This window comes from Oncorhynchus keta, chromosome 29 (genome assembly GCF_023373465.1).
Source record: "Oncorhynchus keta strain PuntledgeMale-10-30-2019 chromosome 29, Oket_V2, whole genome shotgun sequence".
Taxonomy (NCBI): domain Eukaryota; kingdom Metazoa; phylum Chordata; class Actinopteri; order Salmoniformes; family Salmonidae; genus Oncorhynchus; species Oncorhynchus keta.
Genome location: NC_068449.1, coordinates 24,189,107 through 24,202,435, shown reverse-complemented (window position 1 = coordinate 24,202,435; position 13,329 = coordinate 24,189,107). Strand labels below are relative to the sequence as shown.

At 39.9% G+C, this 13,329-nt stretch overlaps 2 protein-coding genes across 4 annotated transcripts; both read right to left on the bottom strand.

Annotated features, from left to right (window-relative positions):
- Positions 1-1,147: 1,147 nt before the first annotated feature.
- Positions 1,148-5,324, bottom strand: LOC118362540 (protein Z-dependent protease inhibitor-like). Its single transcript, XM_035742944.2, has 5 exons — positions 5,234-5,324; positions 2,582-3,205; positions 1,813-2,089; positions 1,548-1,695; positions 1,148-1,429 (listed from the first exon to the last, which is right to left on the bottom strand). The coding sequence occupies exons 2-5, from the start codon at positions 3,174-3,176 to the stop codon at positions 1,232-1,234; spliced, it is 1,218 nt and encodes a 405-aa protein (XP_035598837.1). The 5' UTR covers positions 3,177-3,205; positions 5,234-5,324; the 3' UTR covers positions 1,148-1,231.
- A 184-nt stretch (positions 5,325-5,508) lies between these two features.
- On the bottom strand, positions 5,509-13,111 carry atxn3 (ataxin 3). Of its 3 annotated transcripts, none has more exons than XM_035742947.2 (11): positions 12,967-13,111; positions 12,217-12,381; positions 12,071-12,115; positions 8,418-8,503; positions 8,218-8,284; positions 8,047-8,134; positions 7,812-7,947; positions 7,450-7,634; positions 7,111-7,267; positions 6,882-6,937; positions 5,509-6,775 (listed from the first exon to the last, which is right to left on the bottom strand). In XM_035742947.2, the coding sequence occupies exons 2-11, from the start codon at positions 12,268-12,270 to the stop codon at positions 6,723-6,725; spliced, it is 927 nt and encodes a 308-aa protein (XP_035598840.1). In that variant the 5' UTR covers positions 12,271-12,381; positions 12,967-13,111; the 3' UTR covers positions 5,509-6,722. The 3 variants fall into 3 exon arrangements, with proteins under 3 accessions (XP_035598840.1, XP_035598838.1, XP_035598839.1); XM_035742945.2 differs by having other exon boundaries at positions 12,892-12,968; XM_035742946.2 differs by lacking the exon at positions 12,967-13,111 and adding an exon at positions 12,892-12,932 and having other exon boundaries at positions 7,465-7,634.
- Between the last annotated feature and the right edge of the window lie 218 nt (positions 13,112-13,329).

Genomic DNA, 13,329 nt, shown 5'->3' with positions numbered 1-13,329 from the left:
CAATCAGTATGATATGTTACGTTTCGTATGGTATGTATTAGTTTGTGGATGTCCATCATCCATTTTGTATGATATTTTGTACGAATTACAATTCGTATGATACGTTACAAATTGCAGTTGGTACAATATGTTAAACATTTGCAAAACATATGATATGGTACAAATTCCAATTTGTTGTTGCTAACGTTAGCTTATGGCTAACGCTAGCATTAGCTTGGTGGTTGATGTTAGCTGTCGTTAAGGGTTAAGATTAGGAGTTAGGTTAAAGGGTTTTAAGGTTAGCGTTAAGGAAAGTGTTAGCTAACAAGTAGTAAGTAGTTGCAGAGTTGCAAATTAGCTAAATTGCTAAAGTTGTCTGTGATTAGATTTGAACAAAAAACCTTTGGGTTGCTAGACGTTCACCTTAGGTGACCTTCTGTCTTATGTACCCATTCCAAATGTAACATTTCATACTAATTTGAGTGTCTCGGATTTACATTTTACTATGTTACGTCTAGTTTATGAGACCAGGCAGGGAAGAGATGCATGCCCTTCATGTCTCTATCCCACTGCTCCTGCCATCTCTGCACCACCACTGTCCATATCAGGCCGTTTGCCTCATTGAAACTTCAACGTCCACCTCCTCACTGCTAAGGGCCTGTTTAGCCAGAACATCACCTGCCTCGTTCCCCTCCACCCCCACATGGGCTGGGACCCAACTAATCCTCATCTTTATACCCATCTGTCTCACCCAGCCATGGGTTTGTAGTACCTCATACAGCAGGTTTTGTCTGCTACAAGAGCTAAAGGACTGCAGACTCATCATAACTGCACGAGTCAGAGCAAATAACTACTCTGTCCAGCTTGATTTCCTCCACGGACTGCAAGGCCCAACAGTACAGCCAGCCAGGTAGTCTGTAATAAGTTTCCTGCCACCCCACATTGTGATCACGTGGTTTGAAAAACATTGTTAGTAACCACCAGGGTCATATACAGTCATTGGTAACCACTCAGCTTGAACAGAGGTTCTTGATGGAATGTGAGTCTGAGTTATGGAATGTTGGTCAGATTTGCTTAATTTCTAGGACAATATGTGATTCATGGATTCAGGATTGAAATGTTCATGTTATTGTTAGTCTATATTAGGAAGATCACCAAACCAGTTGAATGAATATCTGTTCACCTTTAATACATACAAATGAAACATATTACATGTACAACACCTCTCCAGGCACCAAATGCACTGTGCTCATTAGACTCCATTTTTGGTGGGGTCAGTCACTCGGCCCATGAACAACAAGCTGTTAGTGGCCTCATGGTAGATAAAAAAGAAGAAGGGTCGGTTTACGATGAAGGAAGAGGGTAAGGCGTATCCAATAATGCCGCTTTCTGTGGCAGCGGCTGCAGTGGTGCCTCTCTCATCCACCTCGATCACTGCCTTGTGCAACACCTGGAACCACATTATCATTGCAACAATATGTTATTTGTTATTCATCCACAGTGAGTAATAAAGTTGCACATTTCTCAATTGGTGAAGGCAAGTTTGGCCTGTTAATCCAAGAACTGACCTTAGACACCTTCAGGCCTAGGTCTTTGCTCAATTTAGTGAGGTTAGCGGTGTCATGGAAGATACTGGATATACCCAAATCTGGTAGGATTTTGTGCATGGCGTAGGATTGCTCCATCTTGAACTTGGGCAGTTGAACTTCTAGTTTCCTTTAAAAAACAAGGAACTTTCATACATAGGAGAACGTATTCAATATGAAACACTTAGAAAACCTATAGAATTTTGCAATGTTTCACCAGAAAATACACTTGACGCTTTCTATTTACCTTTCTTTCAGATTTTTAATCCAGTTGAGGAATCTTTCAGCTGTGATCTCATCATCTATTGTGGTATAATCCAGGCCTTTGTTGGGTAGCAGGATAAGCATTGAAACACCATCTCGGTACGGCAGCTTCAGCACCTTGGCTTTCAGGGGAATGTCGTCCATTGTGTAGAACTTATCCTCCATTCTTAACATCATAGGCACTTGGGCAATATTGTAGTTGTCAATATAGAAGCTTTGAATTTCTGTGTGATTGGGATTGAAGGGCATCTGCCATTCACCTAAATTCCAAATATGACAAAGCATATTTATTGGAAAGCAAAACCCACTGGGCACAGACGTCAGTTCAATGTCTATTTTTGATTTACATTTGGTTGAGGTGTCAACTAATGTGAATTTAACGTGAAATCAACAAAAACATGTCACAATGCCAATAGATTAGGTGAAAAAAAGGGCCTTTTTGTAAATCCAATCAGTTTTCCACATTGATTCAACGTCGTCATATTGCATTTTTTTGTTGTTGAAAGGACATGGAAACAACGTTGACTCAACCAGTTTTTTCCCAGTGGGAAGTGTTATTGTTGCATTTTAGGCAATACAACGAAACTTTGAAAGTGAAATGTAAAACACAACATCTTGAAATAAGATATACTGATGGGATGCAATTATGGTGGACACAAGTGAAAACTAAAAGTAAACAAGTCAAATGTAACGTTTTTTAAGTGTTACAGTGGAACTGCTAAAATCAGAGAATGCATGACATAGCTGCTCACCCCGAAAGAAAATGGTGTTGATGAGCATAAGTTGGGTAAGTGGATCCAAATTGGACACCATCTCCTTGACTCTGTTATCAGTCTTTCTCATGATGTAGTCATTGATCATGGCAACGCTAGCTTTTGTATTTGCAAAGTCCACACCGTTGATATCAGCGTTGAAGAATTTCTTGATCTGGTCACTGTAGTCACTCTCTACCTCAAACTTTGGGCAAACAAAGAAGGTGGTGCTCTGGTCCAGTTTCAATGATTCATCTTGTGTGATGTTCCCTTGGAGTTGTTGGAAGAGTTCTGGAATGATGTCTGGTTGCTTGTCCCGATCTAGGTGGGCTAGGTTGAGCCCCTTCAGTATCTGGTCTCGTGTGGGACCCTGTGCTGCCATGGAGAGGGTGGCAAAAGATGTGGATATGCTCAGGGGTGAGAAAAATATGTTATTATCATGGTAACCAGCAATCTTCCTGTAGAGAGCCATGGCAAAGTCCATGTTCTTGAAGGTCAGGTCTGTGATGTTGGGGCTCTGCTCTTGAGTTTGGTAGACGGGGATGAGGGACCAGCCATGGGTCAGGAGGAAAAGGAGTCCCACCTTCATCATCATGTTTCTTTGATGAGTTATGTGATCACAATCTGCAATAGTATTTATAGTGAGGTCCACAATCATTTTGGTTGAAATGTTTTTGGTTTTGCTCTGTACTCCAGCACATTGAAGTTTATGTTATATGAATGAACCATTTAGAAACTACAGCACTTTTGTACATAGTCACCCCATTTTAGGGAACAAAACGTATTTGAACAAATTCACAAAGTTTAGAATTCGCTCTCATATTCCTAGTACGCAATGACTACATCAAGACTGTGACTCTACATACTTGTTGGATGCATTTGCAGTTTGTTTTGGTTGTGTTTCAGATGATTTTGTGCTCAATAGAAATTAATGGTAAATAGGGGTGAGTGGGGTAAGCTGAACCATTATTTACATTCAACATCACTCCATCAAGGTAAATATAGTATTCTTCATAACAAATATCTACATATATTTCAGGATGTTGTGTATCCCTTGAAATAATCAGAATTCATGTAAACATTCATTTTGAAAACATAAATTGTCCAAAAAAAGTGGTCTCTTGGCACAATTTACCCCGGGTATGGTAAATTCAGCCACCTACACATTTCCGTACTGAACTAAATATTACCACTACCTTTTTAAAACCATGTCTATCTTTATTTCCCAAACACAATTCAACACAATCAGAATCACTTTGTGTCTTTTAATCATTTAAGCATCTTTTAACACAGGCTTAACACCTAACAAATACTTTGTACTTTTTAAACACTTTTAATATAGACCAGGCCCTGTTGTATCCCAGTGATAATGCCTTGCATTAGGCCTGGGAAGAAATCACTTCAACTTACCACATAGCCCTTGGCTCAACTTACCCTAATGCAAACATTTTGACTATATTAGCCCACACAGCTTGAAGGATGCACTTTCATCTTAGGTTTAGGACCTCATATTGAACCTAATAGAAACCCCAACTGACGTATAGAACAATCTTAAAATGATCTAATTTGATTTAGATACCAGCACCATGAAATGTATTTGAATAACCTAACTTTTTTACCTAACTTGCTTTCTTCCACAGATTCCATAATTTCTTAGAAACAAGGGTGTCTCAGCTTACCCCACTCTCCCTTAATGTATTGTGTCATTTGAGTCACTTTCATAGTATGTTTATAAACACTTGTACTTTAATGTGGACGCTACCTTGATTACAGATAATCATGAATGAATTGTATAATAACATTGAGTGACAGAAGCGTTATTTTCATAACCCACCCCCAAAATTCTAACATCCCATTATTGATAATGGTTATAGGATAGCATGACTTGGGTGTATGATCTTTGTGCCTAACTTTCTCATCCATCATTATTCACAATTAGGTGTTCAGAAACATATTCTATTCTTATTTACAATAAAATAGACTATAAAATGACACAATACATTATTTACCATTCATTTCCATTCAGAACAAAATAATCTGAAACACGACCAAAACAAAATGCAAATGCAGCCAACAAGTTTGCAGAGTCACAATCTTGATGTAGTCATTGCGTGCTAGGGATATGGGACCAAATACTTAACTTTTGACTACTTTTAAACATAAGTGAACTTGTGCAAATACTTTTTGTTCTCTAAAATGGGGGGAAGGGGACTATGTAAAAAAAAAGTGCTGACCATCCAATACAAATACTCTGAAATTAAAGCTGACATTCTGCAGTTTAACCTCAAATGATTATTTATTTCAAATCGAAAGTGCTGGAGTACAGAGCCAACACAACAAAATGTGTCACTGTTCAAATACTTTTGGACTTCACAGTATGTCATGTCTTCTAGACAAATGGCAAGATATTTGTTTGGTGATCAATGACTTATCAATGCATTGCATCAGAGCTCAAATAAAAACTACACTTAAGACAGAATGGAAAAACGTATATTTAGTCATTTCAGAATGAATGTCAGCTAACTTTGTTAGCAATTTAGGGGGCTTCAGCATCACAACTCGCAAATAAGATTATCACATCAACAATAAAAGCAACACTGTATATACATATATTCTTACAAATAGTTGCATACATCTCAAAAACAGACCTACCTTTCAGCCTGGGTATCAGAAAGGTAGTTTGTCAAAACCCTCCATCTACTATTTGGGGAGACAAAGTGCAAGTGTGCCTTCAGGGTTATCTATTAACCATGGGTTAGGTTTACTCAAACTGGTAGTCTTATTTTAGTTTCTTTCCAAATTAAAGCAAATTTGGTACTGACAATTGATGTACCCACTTTGAAAGGTGGAAATGATTCAACTTAAATTAGGACAAGGATGTAATTCAACAATTCAGCCATAGATCAATGATGCAAGATTCCAGAAGATTTCAGTAGGAGCAAATATTTTATTCCTGGAAAGAAAACTTTTAGATACAGCAAATGAAAGAGAGTGATGTAATAAAATGGTGATGTGGAGTATAACAAACATATGATTGTTTAGTGCCTATTGAAGAATATCAAGAAGTGAAATTGATGCAATCATTAAAAAAAACTAAAAGCATTGTGGCACCGCAACTCTAGTTCAAACTTTGCTCTCAAATAAAACAAGAACAATTTAAAGAAAAAGGGAATGACATCATGGAATTTCCAGAGAAGTCAACTGAGCACAGCTCAAACTCTACATGGGACGTCTAATACATGCTTTGGATTAGCGTATCCAAACCGGAAAATTCCACGTAAATACAATAATTGTAAACAGCATTGATCATGTTACCACTGTATTAAAATAGCGTTTGTCTATACTACTTCAAAAGACAAAATAACAATTACAAAAACATATGACTAAGGAGTTTAAACCAGGGTGGTGGTTAATTAACTAGCTAGCTAGGGCAAGTCGGATCAGCCCTTTAAAATGCTGCTTATATATGTTTCTTTAGAAGATGCAGTAATACAGCTAAAAATGAATTCACCTCACTACTGGATATAAATCTATTATTTTATGATTTGGGGAGGGGGGTGACCACTTACAAGACCCAAGTGAAAGAAGGCAAGAGACTATCATGGTCTCTACCAAACCTCTACCTCTATTGAACTAGTGGTCCCATGTAGCACTCCCATACTGAAGGCTAGAGGATTGTCCTAGGTAATTATTGGTTTCCTCTCTTGTAACACACCTCACCATTTTGCCCATCCACCCACCAAACACACCTCGGCACGGTAGGCTCCATTAAGACCCCTCCCAGCGGAAAACAACAAGCGTAGGAATAAAAAATCAAACCACAAATTAGAAATACAAGGCGCTGTGGTAGAAAAGCCATCACAGACTTGGAATAACTGCATTTTAATTCTTTATCGTCGCTCTTCCCAGCCTCAGGTTCAAGTCTGTTAGAGTAGACTAGCACCTTTTCTTTATTCTCTGTTGTTATTCTCTTCTCTACAACCTGTCAGCGAACTAGCCAAGGGAGGTGTGCCAGCCTTCTGGCCGGCTATACGTTCGCTTATGGGAAGGGTTAGAGGAGGGGGTGAGGCTGCCCCATGAAGGAGGTACCAGTCGAGGCAGGTAGTAGTCAACGTAGGCTTTTGCTGGAGCACCCTCCACCTCACTGGCTGCGTTTGGCTTGTGCATCTTCCTCTATGCCACTCTTCCCGGGTCCTGGAAAATGTGAGGGAAGGGAGGATGCTCGGAGTTTAAGTCTCAACCGATTATTATTATTATTCAGCACTGCAAGTATTACTGTATGAGCTCATTGCCCCCTTACCTGTGCTTTCTGTTGGTTGTTGAGGTGAAGTGGGCTGAGCCAGCTGTTGGGACTGTCTGTATGGTAAACAGTGGATCTACAGGTTAGCGTTGTCTAGTCTGGTTATTTTTTTGTAACCACACACACACACACACACACACACACACACACACACACACACACACACACACACACACACACACACACACACACACACACTAATAAATATTCCAGATGGTGTAGCACTTACCTGTCAAAGTAGGCTTGTCTCCTCCGTCGCAGTTCCTCAGCTGAGAGTTTCTCACTCAGAGGTGCTCCTCCTGTAGTACTCCCTGGTGCCTGGCCGGATGATGTTGTTTTAGCAACAAGTCCCCCTTTTGGCATTGACGTATTGCTCACTACTGCCCCTAGGCAGACGCATAGACAAATTACTAATTTTAGTGTTAGTTTGGGGATACTTTTATCATATTGCCATACATTGTTCAAATTGCATAATGATTTTGTTAGCGGTCTGTTTATATATACAGGTCTAAACCAGGATATGTATCATAGCGGTTGTGTGCATGTGATTTTATTTACGGTTGCTTACCCAATAAAGCCTTACCCTGCATGCTGAGCTGTATGGCCCTGCGAAGATCAGCCTCTTCATCCTCCACCTCCATTCCCTGTCTACTCAGGGCCAGGGCCTTCCTCAGCTCCTCCTCATCCTCATCCACCACCCCCTCTACCACACCAGGGCCTGCCTCCAGCACACTACCCTGCCCTGATGATCTGCTGCTCAGGGTGAAAAGCATTGTCAGTGTCTCAAAGGGGTTCATTCTCTCCCCTTACCAACTAATGACTCTAGAGGTTAAAGTTCAAGATGCTGCATGAATCTGACAGTATGAGGGAATGGTGGTAATTTGTGGTTTGGCGAAAACTACTGTCACTCCGGAGGCCTCTTCCTCTTACCCCATGCCACTACTCGACTGAGCCTCGTCCTCTCCAATCAGCTTGGGTCTCTGTTGCTGCTGCACCTTCATGATCCCCAGAATCTGCTCTGCATCACACTCCGGGAGATTTCCTCGGATCACAAATATGGAATACCCTGCAAGAAGACAGGCCTTTGACCAACTAGCTAACTTTGATAAATCAAGAGCACAAAAATGTAAACACAAAAAAATATGAACATATCAGGTTGTTTTACCTTCTTGTTGTAACTGTGCAAGGAAGAGGGCTAGGTATGTGTCTGATATCAGCTCTGGTCCAGTCAACAATGAATTCAAATTAAACCACTGCAATGACAAATAGGGTTAAATCAGCTGGCTATATCAACCGGCCCAAAATCAATTATACATAGTAAAATCGCAACTTATACCTGTTGCCCAAGTTTTCGTATTGTAAACCAGTGCTCCTTGTAGTTGCATATGAATGCCTTTTCATTTCTGAAACAGAAAATAACATTATTTCAAATTTGATAGACCATATGAAAAATGTGTGAAAAGTTACATTTCAAGATAGAAAACAAATAACTTCATACAAAGTGTATGATTTGTATCACATCCACAGGGTTCTTACATTGGGTTTATCATAAGGCTCTGGTATTCTCGGCTGTTGAAGAGGATCAGCTCCAAACCCCACACTGATAATGCATTGCTGATAACCTGATGGTGAGACCACATAATAAAGTTGTCAGTGTCATCAAGAGGTAATCTTGACATATTGTAATCTATTTATTTTGTAACAGTTCAAATATATATATATTTTTCATCCCTCACTATCCCAATTACTATGACACCCCCCCACAGTGTTCATTGGGAGGAGATCACAGAGACCTGGCAGTTTGGTACCAGGTCAACAACCTCTCCCTCAACGTGGGCAAGACAAAGGAGCTGATTGTTGATTACAGGAAAAGGAGGACCGAACACGCACCCAGTCACATCGACGGGCTGTAGTGGAGCGGGTCAAGAATTTCAAATTCCTTGATGTCCACATCACCAACTAACTATCATGGTCCAAAAACACCAAGACAGCCGTGAAGGCATGACAACACCTTATCCCCCTCAGACGACAATTGTGCAAGTTCTCCCACTTAAAAATATGAGAAAGGTCTGTAATTTTCCTCATAGGTATACTTCAACTATGACTGACAAAATGAGAAAAAAAAAATCCTGAAAATCACATTGTAGGAATTTTAATGAATTTATTTGCAAATTATGGTGGAAAATAAGTATTTGGTCACTGACAAACAAGCAAGATTTCTGGTTCTCACAGATCTGTAACTTCTTCCTTAAGAGGCTCCTCTGTCCTCCACTTGTTACCTGTATGAATGGCACCTGTTTGAACTTGTTATCAGTATAAAAGACACCTGTCCACAACCTCAAACAGTCACACTCCAAACTCCACTGGGGCCGAGACCAAAGAGCTGTCAAATGACACCAGAAACAAAATTGTAGACCTGCACCAGGCTGGGAAGACTGAATCTGCAATAGGTCATCAGCTTGGTTTGAAGAAATCAAATGTGGGAGCAATTATTAGGAAATGGAAGATATACTGGTCCACTGATAATCTCCCTCGATCTGGGGCTCCATGAAAGATCTCACCCCGTGGGGTCAAAATGATCACAAGAACAGTGAGCAAAAATCCCAGAACCACACGGGGGGACCTAATGAATGACCTGCAGAGAGCTGGGACCAAAGTAACAAAGTCTACCATCAGTAACACACTATGCCGCCAGGGACTCAAATCCTGCAGTTGCAGACGTGTCCCCCTGCTTAAGCCAGTACATGTCCAGGCCCGTCTGAAGTTTGCTAGAGAGCATTTGGATGATCCAGAAGAAGATTGGGAGAATGTCATATGGTCAGATGAAACCAAAATAGAACTTTTTGGTAAAAACTCAACTCGTCGTGTTTGGAGGACCAAGAATGCTGAGTTGCATCCAAAGAACACCATACCTACTGTGAAGCATGGGGGTGGAAACATCATGCTTTGGGGCTGTTTTTCTGCAAAGGGACCAGGACGACTGATCCGTGTAAAGGAAAGAATGAATGGGGCCATGTATCGTGAGATTTTGAGTGAAAACCTCCTTCCATCAGCAAGGGCATTGAAGATGGAACGTGGCTGGGTCTTTCAGCATGACAATGATCCCAAACACACTGCCCGGGCAACGAAGGAGTGACTTCATAAGAAGCATTTCAAGGTCCTGCAGTGGCCTAGCCAGTCTCCAAATCTCAACCCCATAGAAAATCTTTAGAGGGAGTTGAAAGTCTGTGTTGCCCAGCAACAGCCCCAACACATCACTGCTCCTGAGGAGATCTGCATGGAGGAATGGGCCAAAATACCAGCAACAGTGTGTGAAAACCTTGTCAAACATTTTCTGTAAGTCTTCACCTCTGTCATTGCCAACAAAGGGTATATAACAAAGTATTGAGATAAACTTTTGTTATTGACCAAATACTTATTTTCCTCCATAATTTGCAAATAAATTCATTAAAAATTCTACAATGTGATTTTCTGGATTTTTCTCTCCAATTTTGTCTGTCATAGTTGAAGTGTACCTATGATGAAAATTACAGGCCTCTCATATTTTTAAGTGGGAGAACTTGCACAATTGGTGGCTGACTAAATACTTTTTTGCCCCACTGACTAATATATATATATATATATCAAGGTTTTTTCTTTATTTTGTATTATTTTCTACATTGTAGATTAGTTTAAACAACTATGAAATAACACATATGGAATCATATAGTAAGCTTAAAAGTGTTAATATAACATTTATTTTCGATTCTTCAAAGTAGCCACCCTTTACCTTGACAGCTTTGCACACTCTTGGCATTCTCTCAACCAGCTTCACCTGGAATGCTTTTCCAACAGTCTTGAAGCAGTTCCTACATATGCTGAGCACTTGTTGGCTGCTTTTCCTTCAATCTGTAGCCTAACTCATCTCAACTGGGTTGAGTGATTGTGGAGGCCAGGTCATCTGATGCAGCACTCCACTCTTCTTCTTGGTCAAATAGCCCTTACACAACCTGGAGGCGTCTTTTGGGTGATTGTCCTGTTGAAAAACAAATGACAGTCCCACTAAGCCCAAACCAGATGGGATGGCGTATTGCTGCAGAATACTGTGGTAGCCACGCTGGTTAAGTGCGTCTTGAATTCTAAATAAATCATTGAGAGTGTCACCAGCAAAGCACCCCCACACCATCTCCATGCTTCATGGTGGGAACCACACATGTGGAGATAATCCGTTCACCTACTCTGCGTCTCACAAAGACACGGCGGTTGGAACCAAAAATATCACATCAGACCAAAGGACAGATTTCCACCAGTCTAATGTCCATTGCTTGTGTTTCTTGGCCCAAAAAAGTATCTTCTTATTGGTAATCTTTAGTGGTGGTTTCTTTGCAGCAATTCGACCATGAAGGCCTGATTCACGCAGTCTCCTCTGAACAGTTAGTGTTGATGTGTCTGTTACTTGAACTCTGAAGCATTTATAAGAGCTGCAATTTCTGAGGCTGGTAACTAATGAACTTATCCTCTGCAGCAGAGGTAACTCTGGGTCTTCCTTTCCTGTGGCGGTCTGCATGAGAGCCAGTTTCATCATAGCGCTTGATTGTTTTTAAGAGTGCACTTGAAGAAACTTTGACATTTCTTGAAATGTTCCAGATTGACTGACCTTCGTGTCTTGAAGTAATGATGGACTGTCGTTTCTCTTTGCTTATTTGAGCTTTTCATGCTATAATATGGACTTGTTTTTTTAACGAAATAGGGATATATTCTGTATACCACCCCTACCTTGTCACAACACAAGTTATTGGCTCAAACATATTAAGAAGGAAAGAGATTCCACAAATTAACAAGGCACACCTGTTAATTGAAATGCATTCCAGGTGACTACCTCATGAAGCTGGTTGAGAGAATGCCAAGAGTGTGCAAAGCTGTCATCAAGGCAAAGGGTAGCTACTTTGAAGAAACTCAAATATATTTAGATTTGTTTAACACTTTTTTGGTTATTACATAATTCCATGTGTGTTATTTCATAGTTTTGATGTCTTCACTATTATTCTACAATGTGGAAAATATAAAAAATAAACTAAAACCCTGGAATGAGTAGGTGTGTCCAGACTTTTGCCTGGTATTGTGTGTGTATACACATACACAGTGTAATCATGAGGATCTGAATACATTATTTAATCTTATACTACATGATTGTTCGCTTTGCTACTCACTTGTATAGAAAAGAAACCACTGTCATCCATGTTACCAGATGGCTGCTGCAAATACACACAAATACAGAGCATGAACATTCTAAAATCTACTAATAAACAACTACTGTATTTGTCATAAACCCCCAGGGCCCAGACCACTCCCATACCTGTAAAAAGGTTCTGTACTCCTCACTACCCATACCACCCTCCGCCATCCTCATCCTTTCCTCTTCATCCAGTTGATGGGCGATGGACGACAGGTCCACGGGGGTGAAATACTCGCCTTGCAGAAGGTTGTTAAGGCAATGCTGAGCACACAGGGAGCCCTCTTGCTGTAAATGAGAATGAATACATAAATAAAAATTGTACCACAGACTGCTATAAAATGTGTCAACAGCAGCTACTGAAGCTAGATATGTAATCTAGTTTATTAACTAACGTTAACTAGCCAGCTAATTTACAGAAATTACGCCAGTAAAACGCAAACTATAGCTAGCTATAATTAGGCCATGTAGCTAGCTAGCTTATTCACACATTTATAGCATTTCAAAGCATCGAGGGCGCATTTTGTAATTCGCTAATTTACGTTTAACGTTATCACGTTCCCTAGTCAGCTCTAGTAAAAGTTGAGACAAGTTGGAAACTGGGACAAAAAGATAATTCAACTAACTACCGTTAGCTAACTATAATTTAACAAGCTGGCTAGAAAGAAGGCAAACCCCTCGATATACTTCAGCTGTAAATTGGTGCAATTTAGCTAGATAACAAACGTTGTTATTTTTAAAACGGTCGGAATGCACATACGGTGAACTTAATAATCGAAAGAAAACAGACAAGCTTACTTTCTCATGAAAGATGGACTCCATGTTTAATTGTCCTACTAAACGTCATACTCTGACCAAAGAATGTGATCTTACCTTCGACCCTGCTGGGTTCAGGACGAAACAGCCAATCAACTCTCAGTATTCGTTTGTTATTGTTGACACTTGCCAAATTGCCTAACTGGCTAGCTAGAGTTTTGTGATACAGATAGCTATAAACAAGAATATAAACGTCTTAGTGTACAATTCTATTCATGAATACAATCTGTGTATTATATCTAGTTAGCCTTTATTTTCATAGCAAAGTTTCAGAGGTGAAGGGTTGTCACTAGTTACCACAGTCAAAATGGCTAAATATATAGTAACAGTTCATGAAAGCAACATTTGCTTTTTGGTCTTAATTTAAGGTTAAGTTTAAAAACAGATTTTAAGAATACATTTTTTTTTAAATAGGCGTGG

What these genes read in the sequence shown, in the direction of transcription:
- LOC118362540 (XM_035742944.2), bottom strand. Translation starts at nt 3,176, where the DNA reads ATGATGATGAAGGTGGGACTCCTTTTCCTCCTGACCCATGGCTGGTCC. An exon ending in ATTAAAAATCTGAAAGAAAG is followed by an intron (nt 1,696 to 1,812) that starts GTAAATAGAAAG and finishes TGTTTTTTAAAG; the next exon opens with GAAACTAGAAGTTCAACTGC. An exon ending in TAGGCCTGAAGGTGTCTAAG is followed by an intron (nt 1,430 to 1,547) that starts GTCAGTTCTTGG and finishes ATGTGGTTCCAG; the next exon opens with GTGTTGCACAAGGCAGTGAT.
- atxn3 (XM_035742945.2), bottom strand. Translation starts at nt 12,915, where the DNA reads ATGGAGTCCATCTTTCATGAGAAA. An exon ending in GCAGGGTAAGGCTTTATTGG is followed by an intron (nt 7,268 to 7,449) that starts GTAAGCAACCGT and finishes GCGTCTGCCTAG; the next exon opens with GGGCAGTAGTGAGCAATACG. An exon ending in ACAACCAACAGAAAGCACAG is followed by an intron (nt 6,776 to 6,881) that starts GTAAGGGGGCAA and finishes CACATTTTCCAG; the next exon opens with GACCCGGGAAGAGTGGCATA.